Source organism: Triticum dicoccoides, chromosome 2B, assembly GCF_002162155.2.
Source record: "Triticum dicoccoides isolate Atlit2015 ecotype Zavitan chromosome 2B, WEW_v2.0, whole genome shotgun sequence".
NCBI classification, from domain to species: Eukaryota; Viridiplantae; Streptophyta; class Magnoliopsida; order Poales; family Poaceae; genus Triticum; species Triticum dicoccoides.
The window spans coordinates 666,157,616-666,182,369 of record NC_041383.1 but is presented as its reverse complement, the minus strand read 5'-3'; the positions used below and the strand labels follow the sequence as shown (position 1 = coordinate 666,182,369).

The 24,754-nt window shown below is 45.0% G+C and overlaps 2 protein-coding genes and 1 long non-coding RNA gene across 9 annotated transcripts; 2 read left to right on the top strand and 1 right to left on the bottom strand.

Annotated features, from left to right (window-relative positions):
• Positions 1-10,694: 10,694 nt before the first annotated feature.
• Positions 10,695-13,137, top strand: LOC119361117 (replication factor C subunit 3-like). Its single transcript, XM_037626482.1, has 7 exons — positions 10,695-10,872; positions 11,028-11,187; positions 11,370-11,451; positions 11,579-11,708; positions 11,793-11,856; positions 11,951-12,019; positions 12,838-13,137. Exons 1-7 carry the CDS (start codon positions 10,695-10,697, stop codon positions 12,935-12,937), a joined length of 783 nt encoding a protein of 260 aa, XP_037482379.1. The 3' UTR covers positions 12,938-13,137.
• Positions 13,138-14,418: 1,281 nt separating this feature from the next.
• Positions 14,419-16,692, bottom strand: LOC119365488. The gene is made up of 4 exons (XM_037631129.1): positions 16,533-16,692; positions 16,316-16,451; positions 16,134-16,206; positions 14,419-14,943 (listed from the first exon to the last, which is right to left on the bottom strand). Exons 1-4 carry the CDS (start codon positions 16,570-16,572, stop codon positions 14,674-14,676), a joined length of 519 nt encoding a protein of 172 aa, XP_037487026.1. The 5' UTR covers positions 16,573-16,692; the 3' UTR covers positions 14,419-14,673.
• A 1,569-nt stretch (positions 16,693-18,261) lies between these two features.
• Positions 18,262-23,852, top strand: LOC119365487. Of its 7 annotated transcripts, none has more exons than XR_005175559.1 (7): positions 18,263-18,726; positions 19,302-19,422; positions 20,231-20,303; positions 20,597-20,727; positions 21,115-21,902; positions 22,317-22,414; positions 22,920-23,852. It is a non-coding gene; the product is annotated as an uncharacterized LOC119365487 (long non-coding RNA). The 7 variants fall into 7 exon arrangements; XR_005175557.1 differs by having other exon boundaries at positions 21,085-21,902; XR_005175558.1 differs by having other exon boundaries at positions 20,597-21,170; positions 21,697-21,902.
• The last annotated feature ends 902 nt before the right edge of the window (positions 23,853-24,754 follow it).

Here is a 24,754-nt window from a genome sequence, read left to right as displayed (position 1 = left end):
CGTGGCGGGGGACCCGAGAGAAAAGCAGGTGGCGCCACCCATGTGGTGCCCCTGGGGGCTGTGATGTAAAACCAGTCCCGTTGCCATAAGCTGAACTCCTCTTGAAAAGAGCCCTCGAGCCATGGAGCGTCGGCAATCTTGCTTATAATAGCCCCTCCGCACTCAGCATGCTGCCCCTCGATCATCTTCGGTTCTACCTTGAAGGTTTTAAGCCACAGTCCGAAGTGGGGAGTAATATGGAGGAAGGCCTCACACACGACAATGAGCGATTAGATTTGGAGGATGGACTCCGAAGCTAAGTCGTGGAATTCCAGCACGTAATAAAACATGAGCCCCCTCACGAAGGGATCAATCGGGAAACCTAGCCCCCGAAGGAAGTGAGATGTGAACACCACGATCTCACCGGGCTGGGGAGTGGGAATAGCCTGCCCTTGAGCAGGCAGCCTATGCGAGATTTCGCCGGTTAGATACCTGGCATCTCTCAGCTTTCGCACGTCTTCTTCCGTAACGGAGGAAGGCATCCACCGGCCTTGGAGGTCGGAGCCGGACATCATCAAAGGTCCGAAGCGTCTGAATCTGGAGCTTTGGGTGTTGGAACTCGAGGCGAGGGGCAGATTTGATTGGATTGAAAAGAAAGGAGTCGAGCCTTGGTCTCTTTATAAAGAGGTTGAATACCAAGAGCCCTCCCCGTAACCGTTTGGGACTCACTTTCAATTAAGAAGTCATACCAATGGCACGGTTGGGTTACCCACGCTCGTATTGATGAGAATCCCGGAATAAGGGGACACGATCTCTGCTTTGACAAGACGTGCCAAGGAAACCGCCTCGCTAAACGCGCTGAGGTGGAACAGTAAAACGATTCGAATAAAGGCTTGGTCGTGGCGTGATGTCACGCTGCGGAATACGTCAGCAGATTAGATTTGTGCATATGTTATTCTCTCTACGGTGGTATGTGGAACTTATTTTGCAGAGCCGGACACTATCCTTGTGTTCAACATCTTCTATGAAATATTCGGAGGAGGAACCCGCCTTGCAATGCCGAAGACAATTTCCGCGCCGGACTCATCGTCATCGAAGCCTGGTTCAGGGGCTACTGAGGGAGTCCTGGATTAGGGGGTGTTCGGATGGCCGGACTATGACCTTTGGCCGGACTCCCGGACTATGAAGATACAAGATTGAAGACTTCGTCCTGTGTCCGGATGGGACTTCCCTTGGCATGGAAGGCAAGCTTGGCGATGCGATATGAAGATCTCCTTCCCATGTAACTGACTCTGTGTAACCCTAGCCCTCTCCGGTGTCTATATAAACCGGAGAGTTTTAGTCCGTAGGACGAACAACAATCATACCATAGGCTAGCTTCTAGGGTTTAGCCTCTCTGATCTCGTGGTAGATCAACTCTTGTACTACCCATATCATCAATATTAATCAAGCAGGAGTAGGGTTTTACCTCCATCGAGAGGGCCCGAACCTGGGTAAAAACATCGTGTCCCTTGTCTCCTGTTACCATCCGCCTAGAGCACAGTTTGGGACCCCCTACCCGAGATCCGCCGGTTTTGACACCGACAGGAACCAGCCCCTAAGTGGGCTGGGCACCACCCTCCCTAGGGCCCATGTGCCTAGGGTTGGGGGGGAACCCTAAGGGGGGTGCCCCTTGCTTGGGGGGCAAGCTCCCTCCCCCTTGGACGCCGCCCCCCTCTAGATCTCATCTAGAGGGGTCGGCCCCCTTCCCCCTTCTCCCTATAAATAGAGGGGTGAGGGGAGGGCTGCAGCACCACATCCAAGGTGTAGCCCCTCCCCTCCCCAACACCTCTCCTCCTCCGCGCGAGCTTGGCGAAGCCCTACCGAAGAACTGCCACTCCATCACCACCACGCCGCCGTGCTACTGTTGGAGCCATCTTCCTCAACCTCTCCTTCCTCCTTGCTGGATCAAGACGCGGGAGACGTCACCGGGTTGCACGTGTGTTGAACGCGGAGGTGCTGTTGTTCGGCGCTAAGATCGGAATCCACCGCGATCTGAATCGCTTCGAGTATGACTCCTTCATCCGCGCTCTTGCAACGCTTCCGTCTCGCGATCTTCAAGGGTATGAAGATGCACTCCCCTCTCTCTCGTTGCTAGTTACTCCATAGATTGATCTTGGTGATGCATAGAAATTTTTTAATTTCTGCAACGATCCCCAACAGTGGCATCATGAGCTAGGTCTATGTGTAGTTTCTATGCACGAGTAGAACACAAGTTTTTTGTGGGCATCGATTTTGTCAATTTACTTGCCACTACTAGTCTTATCTTGTTTCGGCGGCATCGTGGGATGAAGCGGCCTGGACCGACCTTACACGTACGCTTACGTGAGACATGTTCCACCGACTGGCATGCACTACTTGCATAAGGTGGCTAGCGGGTGTCTGTCTCTCCCACTTTAGTCGGATCGGATTTGATGAAAAGGATCCTTATGAAGGGTAAATAGCAATTGGCATATCATGTTGTGGTTTTTGGCGTAGGTAAGAAATGTTCTTGCTACAAACCTATAGCAGCCATGTAAGAAACTTGCAACAACAATTAGAGGATGTCTAACTTGTTTTTGCAGCATATGTCGTGTGATGTGATATGGCCAAAAAGGATGTGATGAATGAAATATATGTGATGTATGAGATTGATCACGTTCTTGTAATAGGAATCACGACTTGCATGTCGATGAGTATGACAACCGACAGGAGCCATAGGAGTTGTCTTTATTTATTGTATGACCTACGTGTCATAGAATAATGCCATGTAATTACTTTACTTTATTGCTAAACAGTTAGCCATAGTAGTAGAAGTAATAGTTAGCGAGACAACTTCATGGAGACATGATGATGGAGATCATGGTGTCATGCCGGTGACGATGATGATCATGGCGCCCCGCAGATGGAGATCAAAAGGAGCAAAATGATATTGGCCATATCATGTCACTATTTGATTGCATGTGATGTTTATCATGTTTTTGCATCTTATTTTCTTAGAACGACGATAGCATAAATAAGATGATCCCTCATAATAATTTCAAGAAAGTGTTCCCCCTAACTGTGCGCCGTTGTGAAACTTCGTTGTTTCGAAGCACCACATGATGATCGGGTGTGATAGATTCTAATGTTCACATACAACGGGTGTAAGCCAGATTTACACATGTAGAACACTTAGGTTGACTTGACGAGCCTAGCATGTACAGACATGGCCTCGGAACACAAGAGACTGAAAGGTCGAACATTAGTCGTATAGAAGATACGATCAACATGAAGATGTTCAGCGATGATGACTAGTCTGTCTCACGTGATGATCGGACACGACCTAGTTGACTCGGATCATGTATCACTTAGATGACTAGAGGGATGTCTATCTGAGTGGGAGTTCATTAAATAATTTGATTAGATGAACTTAATTACCATGAACTTAGTCTAAAACTTTTGCAATATGTCTTGTAGATCAAATGGCCCACGCTAATGTTGCCCTCAATTTCAACGCGTTCCTAGAGAAAACCAAGCTGAAAGACGATGGTAGCAACTATACGGACTGGGTCCGGAACTTGAGGATCATCCTCATAGCTGCCAAAAGAGCATATGTCCTAGATGCACCGCTAGGTGAAGCACCCGTTTTCCCAGGAACTCAAGATGTTATGAACACCTGGTAGTCACGTAGTGATGATTACTCCCTGGTTCAGTGCGGCATGCTTTACAGCTTAGAACTGGGGCTCCAAAAGTGTTTTGAGCAGCACGGAGCATATGAGATGTTCCAAGAGCTGAAAATGGTTTTCCAAGCTCATGCCCGGGTCGAGAGATATGAAGTCTCCGACAAGTTCTACAGTTGTAAGATGGAGGAGAATAGTTCTGTCAGCGAGCACATACTCAAAATGTCTGGGTTGCACAACCGCTTGTCTCAGCTGGGAGTTAACCTCCCGGATGACGCGGTCATTGACAGAATCCTTCAGTCGCTCCCACCTAGCTACAAGATCTTTGTGATGAACTACAATATGCAGGGGATGGTGAAAACCATTCCTGAGGTATTTTTGATGCTGAAATCAGCGGAGGTGGAGATCAAAAAGGAACATCAAGTGTTGATGGTCAATAAAACCACTAGTTCCAAGAAAGGCAAGGGTAAGAAGAACTTCAAGAAGGACGACAAGGGAGTTGCCGCGCCCGGTAAGCCAGTTGCCGGGAAGAAGCCAAAGCACGGACCCAAACCTGAGACTGAGTGCTTTTATTGCAAGGGAAACGGTCACTAGAAGCGGAACTGCCCCAAGTTCTTAGCGGACAAGAAGGCCGGCAACACCAAAGGTATATGTGATATACATGTTATTGATGTGTACCTTAACAGTACTCGTAGTAGCTCCTGGGTATTTGATACCGGTGCCGTTGCTCATATTTGTAACTCAAAACAGGAGTTGCGGAATAAGCGGAGACTGGCGAAGGACGAGGTGACGATGCGCGTCGGGAATGGTTCCAAGGTTGATGTGATTGCCGTCGGCACGCTACCTCTACATTTACCTACGGGATTAGTTCTAAACCTTAATAATTGTTATTTAGTGCCAGCTTTGAGCATGAACATTGTATCTGGATTTCGTTTAATGCGAGATGGCTACTCATTTAAATCCGAGAATAATGGTTGTTCTATTTATATGAGAGATATGTTTTATGGTCATGCCCCGCTGGTCAATGGTTTATTCTTAATGGATCTCGAACGTGATGTTACACACATTCATAGTGTGAATACCAAAAGATGTAATATTGATAATGATAGTCCCACATACCTGTCGCACTGCCGCCTTGGTCACATTGGTGTCAAACGCATGAAGAAGCTCCATGCAGATGGACTTTTAGAGTCTCTTAATTATGAATCATTTAACACGTGCGAACCATGCCTCATGGGCAAAATGACCAAGACTCCGTTCTCCGGAACAATGGAGCGAGCAACCAACTTATTGGAAATCATACATACTAATGTGTGTGGTCCAATGAGCGTTGAGACTCGCGGTGGCTATCATTATGTTCTCACCCTCATTGATGACTTAAGTAGATATGGGTATGTCTACTTGATGAAACACAAGTCTGAGACCTTTGAAAAGTTCAAGGAATTTCAGAATGAGGTGGAGAATCAATGTGACAGAAAAATAAAGTTCTTACGATCAGATCGTGGGGGAGAATATTTAAGTCATGAATTTGGTACGCACTTAAGGAAATGTGGAATTGTTTCACAACTCACACCGCCTGGAACACCTCAGCATAATGGTGTGTCTGAACGTCGTAATCGCACTCTATTGGATATGATGCGATCTATGATGTCTCTTACCGATTTACCGCTATCATTTTGGGGATACGCTTTAGAGATATCTACATTCACTTTAAATAGGGCACCGTCTAAATCCGTTGAGACGACACCGTATGAATTATGGTTTGGGAAGAAACCTAGGCTGTCGTTTCTAAAAGTTTGGGGATGCAATGCTTATGTCAAGAAACTTCAACCTGAAAAGCTCGAACCCAAGTCGGAAAAATGCGTCTTCATAGGATACCCTAAGGAAACCATTGGGTATACCTTCTACCTCAGATCCGAAGGCAAGATCTTCGTTGCCAAGAATGAGTCCTTTCTGGAGAAAGAGTTTCTCTCGAAAGAAGTAAGTGGGAGGCAAGTGGAACTTGATGAAGTACTACCTCTTGAACCAGAAAGTAGCGCAGCTCAGGAAGATGTTCCTGTGGTGCCTGCACCGACTAGAGAGGAAGTTAATGATGATGATCAAGGTACTTCGGATCAAGTTGCTACTGAACTTCGTAGGTCCACAAGGACACGTTCCACACCAGAATGGTATGGCAACCCTATCCTGGAAATCATGTTGTTAGACAACGGTGAACCTTCAAACTATGAAGAAGCAATGGCGGGCCCAGACTCCAACAAATGGCTTGAAGCCATGCAATCCGAGATAGGATCCATGTATGAAAACAAAGTATGGACTTTGGCAGACTTGCCCCATGATTGGCGAGCGATAGAAAATAAATGGATCTTTAAGAAGAAGACGGACGCGGATGGTAATGTAAGCATCTATAAATCTCGACTTGTTGCTAAGGGTTATCGACAAGTTTAAGGGGTTGACTACGATGAGACTTTCTCACCCGTAGCGAAGCTGAAGTCCGTCCGAATCATGTTAGCAATTGCCGCATTCTATGATTATGAGATATGGCAAATGGACGTCAAAACGGCATTCCTTAACGGCTATCTTAAGGAATAATTGTATATGATGCAACCGGAGGGTTTTATCGATCCTAAGAATGCTAACAAGGTATGCAAGCTCTAGCGATCCATCTATGGGCTGGTGCAAGCATCTCGTAGTTGGAACATTCACTTTGATGAAATGATCAAAGCGTTTGGGTTTATGCTGACTTATGGAGAAGCCTGCGTTTACAAGAAATTGAGTGGGAGCTCTGTAGCATTTCTCATATTATATGTGGATGACATACTGTTAACGGGAAATGATATAGAACTTTTGGACAGCATAAAGGCCTACTTGAATAAGTGTTTTTCAATGAAGGACCTTGGAGAAGCTGCTTATATATTAGGCATCAAGATCTATAGAGATAGATCGAGACGCCTCATAGGTCTTTCACAAAGCACATACCTTGATAAGATATTGAAGAAGTTCAATATGGATCAGTCCAAGAAGGGGTTCTTGCCTGTGTTGCAAGGTGTGAAATTGAGCTCGGCTCAATGCCCAACCACGACAGAAGTAGAGAAAATATGAGTGTCATCCCCTATTCTCGGCCATAGGGTCTATTATGTATGCCATGCTGTGTAACAGACCTGATGTAAACCTTGCCGTAAGTTTGGTAGCAAGGTACCAAAGTAATCCCGGCATGGAACACTGGACAACAGTCAAGAATATCCTGAAGTACCTGAAAAGGACTAAGGATATGTTTCTCGTTTATGGAGGTGACGAAGAGCTTGTCGTAAAGGGTTACGTCGATGCTAGCTTTGACACAGATCTGGATGACTCCAAGTCACAACCTGGATACGTGTATATTTTGAATGGTGGGGCAGTAAGCTGGTGCAGTAGTAAGCAAAGCGTCGTGGCGGGATCTACATGTGAAGCAGAGTACATGGCAGCCTCGGAGGCAGCACATGAAGCAATCTGGATGAAGGAGTTCATTACCGACCTAGGAGTTATTCCCAATGTGTCGGGGCCGATGACTCTCTTCTGTGACAACACTGGAGCTATTGCCCTTACCAAGGAGCCCAGGTTTCACAAAAAGACTAGGCACATCAAGCGTCGCTTCAACTCCATTCGTGAAAATGTTCAAGATGGAGACATAGATATTTGCAAAGTGCATACTGATCTGAATGTCGTAGATCCGCCGACTAAACCTCTTCCGCGAGCAAAACATGATCAACACCAGAACTCTATGGGTGTTCGATTCATCACAGTGTAACTAGATTATTGACTCTAGTGCAAGTGGGAGACTGTTGGAAATATGCCCTAGAGGCAATAGTAAGATGATTATTATTATATTTCCTTGTTCATGATAATTGTCTACTATTCATGTTGTAATTGTATTGACCGAAAACCGTGATACATGTGTGAATACATAGACCACAACATGTCCCTAGTGAGCCTCTAATTGACTAGCTCGTTGATCAACAGATGGTCATGGTTTCCTGACTATGGACATTGGATGTCATTGATAACGGGATCACATCATTAGGAGAATGATGTGATGGACAAGACCCAATCCTAAGCATAGCACAAGATCATGTAGTCCGTTTGCTAAAGCTTTTCTAATGTCAAGTATCGGTTCCTTAGACCATGAGATTGTGTAACTCCCGGGTACCGAAGGAGTGCTTTGGGTGTACCAAACGTCACAACGTAACTGGGTGACTATAAAGGTGCACTGCAGGTATCTCTGAAAGTATCTGTCGGGTTGGCACAAATCGAGACTGGGATTTGTCACTCCGTATGACGGAGAGGTATCTCTGGGCCCACTCGGTAATGCATCATCATAATGAGCTCAATGTGACTAAGTGGTTAGTCACGAGATCATGCATTATGGAATGAGTAAAGTGACTTGCCGGTAACGAGATTGAACGAGGTATTGGGATACCGATGATCGAATCTCGGGCAAGTAACGTACCGATTGACAAAGGGAATTGTATACGTGATTACTTGAATCCTCGACATCGTGGTTCATCCGATGAGATCATCGTGGAACATGTGGGATCCAACATGGGTATCCAGATCTCGTTGCTGGTTATTGGCCGGAGAGCTGTCTCGGTCATGTTTGCGTGATTCCCGAACCCGTAGGGTCTACACACTCAAGGTTCGATGACGCTAGGGTTATAAGGAAGATTTGTGTGTGATTACCGAATGTTGTTCGGAGTCCCGGATGAGATCCCGGATGTCACGAGGAGTTCCAGAATGGTCCAGAGGTGAAGATTTATATATGGGAAGTCATCATACGGTCACCGGAAATATTCGGGGGTATACCGGTATTGTACCGGGACCACCGGAGGGGTTCCGGGGGTCCACCGGGAGGGGCCACCTGTCCCGGAGGGCCTTATGGGCTGTAGGTGGAAGGGAACCAGCCCCTAAGTGGGCTGGGCGCCACCCCCCTAGGGCCCATGCGCCTAGGGTTGGGGGGAACCCTAAGGGGGGCGCCCCCCTTGCTTGGAGGGCAAGCTCCCTCCCCCTTGGCCGCCGCCCCCCTCTAGATCTCATCTAGAGGGGCCGGCCCCCTCCCCCCTTCTCCCTATAAATAGAGGGGTGAGGGGAGGGCTGCAGCACCATATCCCAGGCGCAACCCCTCCCCTCCCCAACACCTCTCCTCCTGCGCGCGAGCTTGGCGAAGCCCTGCCGGAGAACTGCCACTCCAGCACCACCACGCCGTCATGCTGCTGTTGGAGCCATCTTCCTCAACCTCTCCCTCCTCCTTGCTGGATCAAGGCACGGGAGACGTCACCGGGCTGCACGTGTGTTGAATGCGGAGGTGCCGTTGTTCGGCGCTAACATCGGAATCCACCGCGATCTGAATCGCTTCGAGTACGACTCCTTCATCCGCGTTCTTGCAACGCTTCCGTCTCGCGATCTTCAAGGGTATGAAGATGCACTCCTCTCTCTCTCGTTGCTAGTTACTCCATAGATTGATCTTGGTGATGTGTAGAAATTTTTTAATTTGTGCAACGATCCCCAACAGACGTCTCTCATGGACATCACGAGTGGTCGGAGCGGCGCCGGTGGCCGCGGTGGCGACGGAGGACGACGGCGATTCTGCTCGGCCTTGACGGATCTAGGGAGGAGGAGGAGCGGAGTGAGCGAGGGAGAATCTGGCGGGAAGAGGGAGAGGCGGAGCGGGCGAGGGGGAAATATCTAGGGCTGTGGCGTGGGCCTTATCCCCTCGCTGTGCTGGCGAGGCGCGGGACGGCGAGCTGGTCCAGCGGCGACCCGCGGGCGCGCGCCCTCGGTCGATTGAATGGGGGGAGGGGGGAACACGACAGGGGTAAGGTAGGTGGGTTGGCCTGCTGGGATGGCCGAGGCCCAAAGGGAGGCCAGGGGCACTCCCACCCCTCTTTCTTTCCCCTTTTTTGTTTTTTCTTTTAGCAGCTGGCTTTTGCAATTAAACTAGCCACCAAATGACTTAGCAAAATTGTGTGCCTGGCCAAAAATTACTAGGGAATAATGTGCTCTGCCATAAAAAGTTTGGACGCGTTTTGATTCCATTTGGGATTTTCAATAACGGAAATGGCATTATTAGTGCTAGTTTTGCATTGTTTAAAATGCTTAGGACCATTTTGTAGTATATGGTGATGTTGTTTTCCTTAACAATCATTTGTTATGGAATTTTTGACAAATGATGAACATTTTTGCAGCAATATTTGAGCAACTTCAAATTCCACTTGCATTTGAATTTGAATTCAGATAAGGATTTTGAAATAAGATGTTTCACCATTGTGATCAAGCATTGCAATGATGATGACTTGCCATGATTAAGAGGAGATCACTGTAGGGTGATGCTGGGGATGTTACAGCATGTGCATGGCGGCCAGGTCGAATACGAGCGGCTGCGTGAACCCCACGACGAGGATGAGCCGCCCAGCCGCGGCCACAGACCGGAGGGACAACCGGCGGGAGAGGAACGTCGGGTGGCAAAGCATCGGGGGCGCCGTCAGCCCGTCCCACCACGCGTCGGTCTATTCGTAGACCATGAAGATCGTCGCCGTCGCCGCACCCTCGAGGAGCACGTTGTGTGAGAGGAATGGCAGGAACAACGGCGCAAACAGGAGGCGGCGCTATGGCAAACGACGTGCATCACGAGCAGGCAAGCTAACTATCTATGTCTGCACACCCAAATACCATGCCACGTCACACTTCTGGCCCCAAAACCGGCTAAAATTGAAGTAAAACCATCTGAGGAGATTTACCCGGTTTTAATGATTTGGGGGTTAAAATCATACCAACTTTGAGTTCAGGGGGTATTTGTCCCTCAGGCTACATTTTGGGGTGAAAAATGGACTTGTTTCTTTTTCTTTTGAGGGGTATACTAGCTGTCGGTTAGGAGGTCCCGGATCTGCGCTGGACTTGCTGTAACGTCTTGGGCCGTAAATGGGCTGGAGCCCAGAGGTAATCCTCCTCAAGCGGGCCGCACCACTGACCAGTCCATTCCCCGAATTCTGCCTTTCCTGCCGCGCCATGGCCGGAACCACCGCCGCGGCTCCGATGGACGCCGACGCCGCCGCCGTGCGGCCGGCCACCAAGGGCAAGGCGACCCTCTCCGCCGCCGCTGCCGTCAAATCTTCGCCATGGGTCGAGAAGTACCGCCCCCAGTCCCTCGCCGACGTCGCCGCCCACCGCGACATCGTGGACACCAGTGAGTGCCCCTCTCCCCTTGGCTCTGGCCCTCACTACCTCTACGATTTTTACCACATGATAGTTGAATATGGTGTATAGATTTGGTGGATTAGTCATGTAGTATGGCTTCGCTTCATATGGTCAGGATTTTGAACTTCTCTATCCTACTTCCAGTCATTGAGAAGTATACAAGGAGCACAAGGTTTGCACTGATATGCAACCATGTGAACAAAATAATTCCAGCACTACAATCAAGGTGCACTAGGTTTAGATTTGCTCCACTTGATGGCACTAATGTTAGTGAGCGTCTCCAACATGTAATAAAATCTGAGGGGTAAGAACTTACCTTTTTCTTGTAAGATTATGTTAGGAATCTGGACCTTTTGTCTGGTTCCTCAGTTTCCTATCCTTAACTTCCTTCAGTACTCTGTTGGGACTTTAGAAGTCAGTAATTTTTATTTTTATTTCTCTATATATTTGAGTATGACAACACTAGGTTTATGCTTGTTTTTGCAGACTTGATGTCGATAAGGGTGGCTTGACAGCCCTCGTGCGGTTAAGTAACGGTGACATGAGGAAGGCTTTGAATATATTGCAGGTTACGTCTGAATAATCTCAAGTTTTTTTTATATATTTCGAAGCTGCTGTATTGTTATCCATTGTTTTGTTCCATGAGCTGATGTACCTTTGTTTTGATACTGAGATGCATTGCCTTTTATATGCAGTCAACACACATGGCATCCCCACAAATAACAGAAGAAGCTGTCTACCTTTGCACGGGAAACCCCATGCCTAAAGATATTGAGCAGATAGCGAGTTGGTTACTAAATGAACCATTTTCAACCAGCTTTAAATGTACTCCTAATTACCATTACCATCTTTCACAATTCATGATCTAAATGTGTGCTTAATGTGCAATCTGTATCCTTATCTTTTCAGATATATCTGATACGAAGATGAGAAAAGGTCTGGCCTTGATTGATATCATACGAGAGGTCACTATGTAAGTGCTCTCTCTCCCTTTCGTTCCTTCTAAGCTTCCTTATTCTCCAAATCCTACTAAGGCTCCTTTTAATTATTTCAATTTTTTTTTGCAGGTTTGTGTTCAAAATTAATATGCCATCCAATGTACGAGTAAAGTTGATTAATGATTTGGCAGATATTGAGTATGTCGTGTTTATACTTTTAAAGTTCAATTTTAACCAAAGTTGTCATCGATTAGATATATTTTGCTGATGATTCTGCTCAAATCGCGACACCTAACTGTAACAGTAACACTGTGTGCTCACTTCTCACAAGTTAAATTACCTTACTTGTTCTGATGACATGATTTATGCTTATTGTGTCATTCCGGTAGTCATTTTAGTTCACACAAGAAGTACTAACCATAGCTCAGTAACTGTAATGTTATGGCCAGGCTGGCTTGGTGAGTATGGTCATTCCTTTAGGCTGTAGACTTTAGTCAACTAAGCAAAGCAACAAGTGACACAAATCATGTTGCCGAAACAGTGCCACACTCCAAAGCATAATTTGTACTCCCTCCGTCCCAAAATTCTTGTCTTATATTTGTCTAAATACGGATGTATCAAGTCATGTTTTAGTATTAGATACATCCGTATGTAGACAAATCTAAGAAAAGAATTTTGGGACGGAGGGAGTATTTGGTTAACTTGGCATGTGTGTTCTCTACACGTCCAACATGTTGATTTTCAGAAAGTGAAAAATGTGGTAGTTTCAACGAAGCAATTGCACATAGGAAAACCTTTGCCTATCTGGAATATTTGGGTTTTGTACTGTACTGGAGCCCTTATATGATCTGAAATGATCCTCGGAAATATTCATCAGGAATGAGCTACGATTTTTTTTCCCCTTTTGACTTGTTGAATCGTTCTATTCCTAAAATACTGGGATCAAAAGTCAGATAATTCTTTTGGCAGTGCCTCTTCAAACAGTCAGCAACGTTATTGACATCATTTCTGTGCAGGTATCGGCTAACCTTCGCCTGCAACAACAAACTGCAGCTTGGGGCACTGATCTCGACTTTCACGACTGCTCGGGCGGCTATGGTTGCTGCTGCCGCCTAATTTGACCACCTACTCTGATCCGGAAATTATGGGGCAGTTTATTTATCTTCTTATCCTTAGCTTAAAGCATGTCAGGGAGAATTTTTTATGCTAGAACTGTCTCTGTGCTTGGGATCTTCAGTAGGATTTTAGAACCCGACTGTAACTGATTGCTATCAGGTTTAGGTTATGTACATGATGGATTCAACTTTTTATGCAGCAGGGAGTCATTCACAACTCAACTAATCACTGTCCTGACAATGAAAAAACATTTTGACATCTACTCCCTCCGTCCGGAAATACTTGTCGTAAAAATGACTAAAAATGAATGTATCTAACACTAAAATACGTCTAGATACGTCCATTCCTTCGACAAGTATTTTCGGACGGAGGGAGTATTAGTTTTGCAAAGCGAGAAAACACAATCATTCAGAATGGAAACAAGGTACTCCCTCCGTCCGGAAATACTTGTCGGAGGAATGAATGTATCTAGATGTATTTTAGTTTTAGATGCATCCATTTGTATCCATTTTTGCGACAAGTATTTTCGGACGGAGGGAGTACATCAACAAGGAACCGGTGTCTCCTTCACGAAAATGGTGAGTCCTGTAGTATCTATCCTATTAAGACATCTGTATTTCGTAAGTCATTCCAAAAGGGGCAAAAAGGCAACAGAAAGGAATAATTGTTAGCTTCGGAGAAATGGCGAAGCATGTATTATTCCACCGAGATATATCCATATTCGATGCAGCTTCATTGCTGTGTTTCCGGCATTAGCAGAAAAGAAAAGAAAACCAGCAAGCAAGGTTACCTGAGCAATGCGCTCATAGCATTTTCAAATTTTGGAAATAACATTTTGGCATTTTAAAAGTTTTGAAATAATTCTTGTATATTACTCACTGTTTAGAGAAGCACCATGGGGTTGTATTAGGATGTATTCAATACTTTCCCTAAATATATTTCACAACCTGCCGTTTTTCAAAAAAAAACTGTATTTCCTTTTTCTTCTTTATATTTTGTATTTCTGGAGGGACATATGTGAACATTTTTATAAACATTTCATGAACGATATATTCTAACACGCGCGAACAATTTTTTCTGAAATACATGAACTTTTCAAAAGATATATGAATAAAAAGTTTCCATTCATGGTGAACAATTTTTAATTGATATCAACTTTTTTTGCATGTAAGAACATTTATTTCTAGGAACACGAGCATTTTTAATTTATATATACAAATTTCTCTATTGCATTATTTTTAACATTTATATTCAAACTTCTCTATTGCATTAGTGAGCTGCACAGTGGCCGGCCTACTATCTTTTCCCATCAGGCGGCACTCGCTACAAAACTGTGTTCACACAATATTTCTCAAAGAAACTGTGTTAGCAGAAACTATGTTCTCTTAATGGCCGGAAAGAATTAACAGAACCTCTCAAAAGAAAAAGAGCTAAGAGACTGAAAGAAAAGGAACATATGGTCCATCAAAAGAAGGGCAATCTCGAAGCAGCAAAGCACCGCCAGGCGTAGCAGGACCACGGCTTTATTTAGTCCAAGAATTTATCATGTCAACAAGCAGCGAATACTGTCTTTTTGAATCACACCAGGCTAGCAACACCAAGAAGCACAGACAGGAAGATATTACAGAAAAAACTATAAGTCCCACAGGGCATCATCCTTCACACGGCAAATCACAGCACATTTACACCCTCCCTGGTTGCCTGGTGCATCTACAGTTCACGGCGCGATGCCGCTTCTACTCGACGCCCTCGGCGGATCTCTGGATGAGCACGGCAGCCATGGTGATGGCGGCGGCATAGATGGCATTGGGCACCTTGTGCACTACCTTGCCGACGCCGGGGACACCCTCGGTTGCCCTCTTGGTCGCCAGCGCCAGCGCAGGGGCGGCGACCAGCGTGATGATCAGCTTGAGGCTGATCGCGCAGAGTGACTCGGCGGTCAGCTTCCGGATGAACTCCGCGAACTCCTCGCGATCCAGGAGACCGTTCATGTCGATGTCAAACTCCTGCGTGTTTGAGATATCCATCAAAGTTGTAACTTGTTTGTCTATAAAAACCAAAGCTGTAGCATTGCACATTTCGTCAGACAGAAAAGAAAGATACTTGGAGCCTGGAGGTATCAAGGTGACTAGTTAAGTCCACAGTTATGAACAGTACTAACTACAAATACACTCCATATGACAGCATCACAGACTAGAGCACATAAAACAATGGAAAATTCCACGGGCAAGAAAAAGGTATTCAGATCTATCTGGGTGATAAGTTCAGACTTCTGTACAATACTACTAACTTTAGCATAAAGGGCGCATCATAGATAACATAGTGCACATGAGGGAAATGCATTGGAGCACCCGGGTGCCACGCACCCAAGCCTTTAGTCCCAAACAAGTTGGGGTAGGCTAGAGGTGAAACCCATAAGATCTCGCAACCAACTCATGGTTCTGGCATATGGATTGCAAGCTTCCCCTCACCCCTGTCCATGGCTAGTTCTATGGTGATACTCCAGTCCTTCAGATCTCTCTTTACGGACTCCTCCCATGTCAAGTTTGGTCTACCCCGACCTCTCTTGACATTATCAGCATGCTAGCCGTCCGCTATGCACTGGCGTTTCTGGAGGCCTGCGCTGAATATGCCCAAACTATCTCAGACGATGTTGGACAAGTTTCTCTTCAAAAAAGTTATCAGGAAATTTTAAAAAAATTCTGAAATTTTGGCCTGGGTGCCCATTGTACGCCCATGTTCATTTTCACGGGGAATAGGTACCCGTGGTATCTGCGGCGCAGGAATTACATCTACATCCAATTTTTTTCCCTATACATGCGAATTTGTTGTCTTTTATACTGACATTACCACGGGTACCCATTCCCCACGAAACTGAACACGGGTGTACAATGGGCACCCAGGTTTCATATCTCAAAGTTTCATTTTTTTTTTCTGAAATTTCTTAATATGTTTTTTAATGCTATGTTGGTATAGGGGTGTGTGGCTCTCGAGAGCCATAAATCCTCTTCCGTGCACATGAATACATGATAGTTACTTAATCTATATAAAGAGTATGCTTGACATGTTCAGGGAACGAAAAGCAGAAACCAAGATTACTTTGCTTCAATTAGAATGCACAGGTGAAGAACACGATATCCAGTTGACCAAAATAAGTCACAAAAATTGGATAAGGGGAAGGGGAGATTGTGATTACTTTCATGAGTTCCTTGAGCCTCTCCTTGGACGGAGGGTCGTAGTGCGGCCCCGGCAAGTACTTGTTGATGTCACTGCCGACAAAAAAAAAACAAGAACCAGTCAGGATTCAGGAACATATCTAACAAGAATTCGCAGGAACAGAGAGGGGCTGAGAGGAACGGGCCCGTTTCCGCTGTGTACTTGTAGACGCAGAGGACGGCGATGTAGACCTCCTCGAACTTGAGGGCGTCCTTCTCGGGCTTCTGGGTATCCTCGGTGAGCCGGTCGAACACCCTGTCGGTGATCTTCCGCACCTGCCTCTCCTTCCAGTGCCGCCCTGCACCAATTCGATTCGTGCTTCAGTTTCCGAGAGGAAGAGGGGCGGAGATCGAAGGGACGGCGTAGGGGGGTGGAGTACCTTGGAGCTTCTCTTGCAGAGACGCCCAGACCTGCCCCATGGCGTCGGCGGAGACTGGAGGCTGGAGAGATGACGGGTGGGGGGCTCGGAAAAGGGGGGAGAAGAGAACAGAAGTAGTATCTCAGCTCAGTTCTCCGGGTGGTGTGTGATTCTGGTTTTTGGCTTTGGCTAATCTAATCTCGTGGACTATAGATCTCCCTCACACCTTTTCGTGACTATGCTACGGGCACACACAAGTTGTACGCAGCACATGCTCTAGGCTCAGCAATATATTTCCCGTTCTGTGCCCGAATGGAAGCACATCCGACGACGCACGAGCTTGATCCAGCTCGTGGCGTGGCGGAGCCATGTGCGGTATGCACATTTAGCAACACCCAAAATGTTGAATAAAAGAAAAATCCCGTTCTTTCAGTTTGAATTCAAAACATGTAGACGACTGAGTATTATGTGCATATTTTAAGTTCCGTGCAATGTTTTGCATTCTTGTGGCCTATATTATAAAATAAAAATAAAGAGTACTGCAATATGGGTTAGCTCATCATTGTTGTTGTCTTATACGTAGGTATTACGCGCAAAAAAGAAGTTTTTTATAAGAATTTGGAGATACCTACTTTATACCAATACCTTATTCTTGTACCACTTGTTTTTGACATTTTGTCGACTCATATTTTGAATTTTGAACATAAATGGATGCCACTTATATGTGCTGGGGCAAAGAAACCCTTCTCCCCTCTATGCACACTACAAGTGGTGCTTTAACCAAGCTTAACTTTGACACAACATGTAAAAGATTCTTACAAAAGGGAATAGACTAGCTATTAGTGACACTCCTAAAAAGCCATGTTGGGCCAACCCTCCATCTCACTTCCCATTTTTGGAAGAGGAGATACACGTTCTAGGCGTGGAGATTTGAGAGGGAGTGGAGGTGGTGTCACTAGCGACCGTGAGATCCACTGCTTCTATCTAACTTGTGCCCATGGGATCCATGGTGACCCCCCTTTCGCGCGACACCTAAGATCCGAGGCTACCACCCTCGTCGTTGTGTGGGTGGAGGTGGACTCATGGAGGAGCCGAGGGAGACTAAGGTGGTGGTGTGCGAAAGCTGCAGAGCTGGTGAAGCGGGCACATGAAAGACGAGGGCTCGGAAACAAGGTAACATAAACGGGCGAGCCGTATTGAAACTTTTGTGTGGTCAAAAGTAACATCTACATGATCACTCGCCAAGAAATTTCTCGCTTGCAAACATATAAATAGAAACAAGTGGACAACACTTCATCTAACATATAAAAGCTGCTAGAGTACCCGCCCATCCAGCGCCATCGCGATTTCAAAACGATCCTGCACGCACGCTTTGCCTCGCTGGCGTCGTAACAGTAATTTTCATTGACCTGGTAAGTATCCGACCACTCGTTTTCTTGTACGCCCCGTAATCGGCCCATGAGCAGCTGACGAGTGGGTCACGTTTCGACGTAGGGCAGCCTTGCAGCGACGCATGGATGGTGCGTGCTTCTGTGGATGAAAAGCAGGGGCAGGTCGCTCGTGGGCTGTGGCCAATCGATCGTGGATTGTCAGGGCGTTTTTTACCGTCCTCGTTCGCACCCGGCGACGGCGCCTCAGCTTCAGCCGCATCGGGCCCATTTGTCGGTCTCCTGGGTGCCCGGCTCAGAGAGAGCAGCGAGCGAGCGGGCGACCTGGGCGAGCGGGCACGAGAGAAAAGAAAAAGGGAAGCCGCCGCGAGAGAAAAAAGTAAAAGCAGCCAGACCTAGCCCGCGCCCCGCAGCCGCCTCCTCTCTCTCTTGCCGCCGCCGCCTCCACCTCCCCTCCTGCCGCCGCCGCCGCCTCAGCCTCGGCCGGGCCGTGCTCTGCCGGCGCCCGTCGGCCTTGATCCGGCCTCGCAGGAGGAGCTCGCCCTCGAGGAGGACTCGACAGGAGGAGGGGAGCAGTGCCTCTTCTCCTCCCCTTCGCTTTTCTCCTCCCCACGTTCTAGATTGGGCACAAGTCACCACCATACAAGAGCATGGGTTGCATGATCTTCATGGTGGGCGTGGTGGAGCAAGGAGGGAGGAGGATAGCGATGGGGGAAGGAGAAGCAAGGTTGGAGCTCCAGGCTCTACGTTGGCGTGCCGCTGGAGTGGATGAGTGGTCATCCGTTGCGCGCCGGCCGTCGTCCCCGTCCCCAATCTGGGCTGCCTATGTATGACCTCGTCATTTGCCTCCCCCAATCTTTTTTCGATTTCTTGATCTATGTCAATTTGTGCAGATGTGAGAAAGAAGAGGATATTTCTCTCTCTCTCTTCTCTCTCTCTCTCACACACACAATCACGTATGTTCCTGTGTTATCCTTGGATGCAAACTTTTTTTTTGTTATACACATCGGCCTATGTTTGCACTGCTCTTGAACACAGAACATCAGGTGGCGCTGCTGGGTAATAACTTTATTTGATCATTCTCCAACTGTTTTTTATGGTATCAAACTATTGCATAACATACTGATTTGCTCTCACCTAAATTAACATAGATGCTTCAGGTGACTTATCATGTTTGTCTTCGCACGAATAAATCAATAATCCTATAGTATTCTTGTTCAGTGATATTAATTACAATTTGCACTGCTCAATTTTTTTACAATTTGCAAGAGGAGAGATAAATGTGATGCACCGGCTTTTCTAATAATAGGTGCTCACTTGTTTCTAAATAATTGATCCCACCCTTTTATTATTATTCATAACTGATAGTTGTAGGTTTTACTGTTGTTCTCTGCAAAATCAGCGTGAGTGCTTGATGTTACCTCCATCAGCTGATGAGGCGAGGCTGCTGCTGCTGAAAAATGGTGCTGCTACCGGAGGCAGTGGAGAGGCATTCCGTGGACCAACTATGGTGTGGTTCAGATGTAAGTTTCAGTACATCTGATGTTTGAATCTTCTTCAAAACCCAACATATCAGTTTTTGGCTTTGAATATGGAACTTCTGTTCACATGAATACATGTTGTTTATTTCCTATAAGTGTGCTTTGTTATCCATTCCAATTTACGCCATGGAGTCTCTAATATTTGTTTAATTTGAGTTTTCAGATTTAGAAATCTTTTCTGTTTTGCTCTGTGATGAGCTCTCAAAAATTGTTTTATTTTTGTTGATTACTGGCGGTGTCATTTTAGCTAGATGGTTCCACGGAGGTCTCGTTCGAACCGACGTTGTGGTTTATCCTCTTTCAACTATTAGTATTTGCTTAAAAGAAAGACCAAGAAAAGGCTACTTTTAATTGGAATAATTATGCGAGAAGGCATGGTCAACTTACTCCACCACAGACTCATTTTTTGGGTGTGAAGTATAAAATAAAGATCCGAATGGCAGTAGGGTGAAGATGAGAAATATCACCAAAACAATGGAGGGAAGTAAGGATGCCTCATAGGCATGTTTTCACTGATGATAGAACAGAATAATTATCCAGGTAATATAGGTTTGTAGAGCAGCAGTGGTTTACGCATATGCAGATGGCTGCAGTGTGTTGATTGAACATTACAACTTCAATGTTATGTTATTATGTGCTCACCATATTTATCATTATGTGCTCACCATATTTATCATTCTGTTTTTCAGTGGTTTACGCATATGCAGATGGCTGCAGTGTGTTGATTGAACATTACAACTTCAATGTTATGTTATTATGTGCTCACCATATTTATCATTCTGTTTTTCAGAGTCCAAGGAGTGGAAACTATAACCTTGTCAAATTCTACACATAGCCATTATGACGACACATTTATGCGATAGGTTAGTAACACACATGCCTTTTGTCTTGGACCATTCTCGTGTTGCAGATTTTTTTGTTGAAGGTTGTGTTTGGATTAGCTTTCCTATTCAAAATACAATATAATTTGTATTGCCGAGGTGTTTGTGGATTCCATCGATAGAGCAATTTATTTATTCATCATTGTGATTGTTTCTGTACCATGCTCATTGTGCATAGTTCATTTTATTGGTGATGCCAAAGACTCATAACTTTATAATCCATGCATGTGTGTTTTACTTACTTGTTACCATTACCTCTATTTGTGAGTGCATAGATTGTCAATATTTAAGTTGATACACTAAAGACGGAGATGTGGAAAGCTTGCCACGGAGGCACACAGGCTTGCTGATTCTGTTTTGGATTTGTCCTTGAGAGGAGGCCGAAGCAAACTTCAACAGGCATCAGGTGTGCATCCTCTATTCGTTGTGTTTGTCCCCCTAACTGTTTGTCTCCCTAACAGACCTTGAGCTTTGTACATTTTGGTACATATAGTTAGTTACTTAGTTTACTTGCAGTTGACGATGGTCAGATCACATACATGCTTGGTTTTACTCAACTTAGTAGCTTCCATTCAGTAGGCAGTCAGAACTAATTTGTGAAAATTAGACCAAAGGAAAGTCTGCCTTCCTTTTTTGTGCACATAAATACTTCTGGTTACAATATGTGACCAAATTAAGTAAACTTATACGATATATTTCTTCATTGTTCCGCTTACGGAAACTGAACTGCTGTTGTGTTAATATGTTATATTCATCTTTAAAGGCCTTGTGGTCGGTTGCCATTGTTGTGCAGTAATTTCTCTCCGAAACACTCGTCCAAATTTATGATTGGTTTCGCTGGCGCTGCATGTAAGTGAGATCTACTTATTGTTCTATTGGCTTTGCTCCGATGAGTTCTTCCCCATATACCTTTTTGATGATTTTGCCACCATATGGTCGACCTGGTCTTATCAAGGTTTATCATGGTTTTCGTGGTAGTGTGACTGGCTCACAGTACATAATTGTCTGCCTTCTCCACCAAATGTATGTGTTATGATATTTTGTAAGGCTAGGCACACCCTAGGTTGTTTAATGCTTTTGATCTAGCTTGTTATGAGATAATTAAACAATCGTGTTTATTTGCTCACGAGCAAGATGATGATTTCAAGCCAATGACTATTTGCCCCTTTTAGAGTTTCTACCATTTAATTGTGTTGTTATTTCCCTTAATAGAATATTTGCTAATGGTTAGACTACCTTGCGGTTATTATTCCTATGGGCAAACAAATATATGATTATTAATATTGCATAGCTTGAACAAAAGCACATGACCTGTCTTCTGCATTGGTGGCTAAAATTGAGATACTTATGCTTGTTGATGCCTTCCCTTTTGTAGTAAAATCCATGCTTCTAGCGTATGTAGACGCCTCTGGCGTCGAACTGAAGAGACGAGGAAGAAAGGGGATACACAAGCTCGTTGGATCCACTCGCTGCCGCTTCATATTCAGCTCTTCACGGGTCACGACTGTCGCTATTCGTGGGCCGGGCTAAATAACATATGGGCCATCGAAATACTTATCTCCATATACGCAGAACAGAAAGGTGTTTCTTTCTTTTTTTTCCTTTTGTTACTCACAAGAAAAGGTGTTTCTTTTCCTTTACGTAAAAAAACAAACATTTGCAAGGCACGGTTCTGTTTTTCCATTTACTATTACATTTACTTCAATTCCTCTTACAGAAACCAGTATTCATTTATTCAAAGAGCATCGTTATTTCATATTTGTGAGATAACTAAAAAGGTTATTTATCTTTCTGCGAGACATTGGCCATCCTACATGACTTAGTGCATCATTTCCAACCTAATGTACTTACTACATATAATATATGAGCTATTCTTTTCGAACAACAATATGTTAACGCACACTCTTACACCGATTGGCTCACACTCTTACAACAATATTCGATTTCATGCTTCGTTTGCTTTCTCCTCACTGCACTACCCCTCTTCAATCTCAGATCAAAAATCTCACAATGGAAGACATGGACATTGGCATCGTCTGTGAGACGGTTCCCCAGGATCAGCAGCATCAAGGACAGCAACGCCTGCGCCCAATGTAATCTTCTAATCACCAGTTGTAGTTCATTCATTGGTCTTTATAAACTTGGCTTTTAGTTTTGCTCCATCGCCGGCTTATTTGCCTTGCTTCTGTATTCTTGGAAGAGTGAATAAAAGATACATGCATAATGAAATATAGGTAGCTAGGTTCGTGGAAATTGGTCTTCCAGAACTCATCCTGAGTTTTTTGAATGAGGTGAAGTTGTAGTAATCATATTTATTTCCTGGACAATATTTTCCTCAGTGTTGCATTCTGGAAAGGGTGTCTTTGGTCAGTCTTCTGTTCTTTCATTGTTTCAATTGTGTAACTCTACACATGTATCCTCACAATTAGTGGCGCCTACAAGAATGGCAGGCCTACCTGTAACTTCTCTTATGTAGTTAAATAGAACAAGTCAGGGCTTCACACTCAATCAAACTACCATGCCCAATTGAAATCCTCATTTGTCGATTCAACTATTATTTTGTCAGACAGAAATTTAATCCTTACTTTGCTTGTACAGGAGAATGACTATCTGATAGTAATTCCTTAAGCCCACATATTCGCCCTGGTGCTGAAAGCTCTGAAGTTACCCCCCGCAACTTATTATCACAAGATATGCCCAGGCGGAAAGAATCGTGTGACGGTTACTTTCATTTCTTCTTTGGAATTGCTCGATGGTGCACTTGTTCCAAGTTCTCTGTCAGGTGCAATCTTAGATAGCTATGAAGATGCTGAAGACAGTGCTGCTATTGAAGCTATTAGATACATGGAAAATGCATATGGCAAAGAAATGAGGGACTACCACTACACTCATGTCAAGAAGCTTCAAAATCAAGTGACGCACCTGGTCAAATGGCTGGTTGCATCAAATAAAACAATCAAGAAGCTGTGCAAAACATGCTACTACGCCGTCAGGTATATGAGCTAATATTCTGCCCAAATAGAAAACACAACGACTGCTCGGCATTTGAAAGGGCGGGATAGCAAAGGGAGTTATGAAAACAGCGCTGGCAAGCATTGAAGGACTGACGCAGAGGCTACGCTACATTGCTATGAAGTTTGAGCAGCGCCTCGAAGCAACCAGAAATAGTTTCTGGTGAGCTTTGGTCAATGTGTCCTGACGTATCGATCAGACAAGGATCTTTCGCATTTTGGCGTACTCCAAGCAAGATATGTGTACGCTTTAGTCTTAACTTGCTGCCTCTATGCTGAAAAGTAGTGTATGATATAGTCTACGATCTTTAAACTTTGTTGTTATCTCTGTACTCAGAAGCGGGTTATCATCGCTTACTGTATATATGTGAAGGCCTCTTCTTCTGCTATTCTTTCCAGGCCACTGCTTCTGTGGTGAAAAGTATTGTATAATGTAGTCTATGATCTTTAGATTATATTGTTCTCTTTGTAGTCAAAAGCAGTTTTTCACCGCTTATTATATATATATATACTCCTCTCCTGCTATTGTTTCCTGAAAACTATGACTCAAGAAACAAGCTTCCTTTTATGCATGCTTTTGCTTCAATGCTTTCATTAGAGCTTCCCTGTGATAACGTCTTCCAATCACGGTGTATGCAACAAATTAAAATCAATTACATTCCTGTTTATTTTACAAACGATCATCAACAACTACTACATCTGCAGAAAGTCAATAGTACTTTCCTACATGACTTAGTGCACCATTTTCAATCTTATCTGCTCACTGCATATAGTACATAAGCTATTCTTTTGAAGCAACAAATATATTAATACAATCTCTCACAATAATTAGCTTACACACGGCCTTTGCGCCATGGGCGCAACGAGTCATCTAGTATAAGTAAAGCGGATAAAAGTCCAATGTCCCTTAGAACACAATCCACGTGGGGCATATTTTGTTTTATACCTTTCTAAAAGTCAAATGTGCTCCTAGACGATTGATCAATTGTGCAAATAATGTGATATGGATACACAGTGGGCGGAGCTTGAAAAGAATATATGAGGCGGCCAAAGACAAAAAAAATAGGTTTGCCCCAATTCAAGCAATCGGTAGCAAACACTAAGCAGAACAAATATGTGGTGCAAGCAGCAAGAAATTCCCAATTAGATCAAACGAATAGGCAGTGGCGAAGAGCAGAAGACGACGGCCTCAGGCGCACCCTTGTTTCCCTCCTCGGCGGTGGGTTGTTCGCCAGCGGCGTGCTTGGATAAGAGGAAACTCCTCCTCGATGTTAGCATCGAGCTTGTTCGTCGGCGGCAAGGAAGCTGGTTCATGAGCAGCTGAACAAGTGCGTACAACATGTGTGATGTTGTCAAAGTATGCTCATCCGTGTGTGAAATTGAATAGGCCAAAAGCGGCAGGGGTCACTACTAGCTAGTAAA

What these genes read in the sequence shown, in the direction of transcription:
- LOC119361117 (XM_037626482.1), top strand. Translation starts at nt 10,695, where the DNA reads ATGGCCGGAACCACCGCCGCGGCTCCGATGGACGCCGACGCCGCCGCC. An exon ending in CCGCGACATCGTGGACACCA is followed by an intron (nt 10,873 to 11,027) that starts GTGAGTGCCCCT and finishes TCCTACTTCCAG; the next exon opens with TCATTGAGAAGTATACAAGG. An exon ending in AATGATTTGGCAGATATTGA is followed by an intron (nt 12,020 to 12,837) that starts GTATGTCGTGTT and finishes ATTTCTGTGCAG; the next exon opens with GTATCGGCTAACCTTCGCCT.
- LOC119365488 (XM_037631129.1), bottom strand. Translation starts at nt 16,572, where the DNA reads ATGGGGCAGGTCTGGGCGTCTCTGCAAGAGAAGCTCCAAG. An exon ending in TCTGCAAGAGAAGCTCCAAG is followed by an intron (nt 16,452 to 16,532) that starts GTACTCCACCCC and finishes GAATTGGTGCAG; the next exon opens with GGCGGCACTGGAAGGAGAGG. An exon ending in GCCGTCCTCTGCGTCTACAA is followed by an intron (nt 16,207 to 16,315) that starts GTACACAGCGGA and finishes TTTTGTCGGCAG; the next exon opens with TGACATCAACAAGTACTTGC.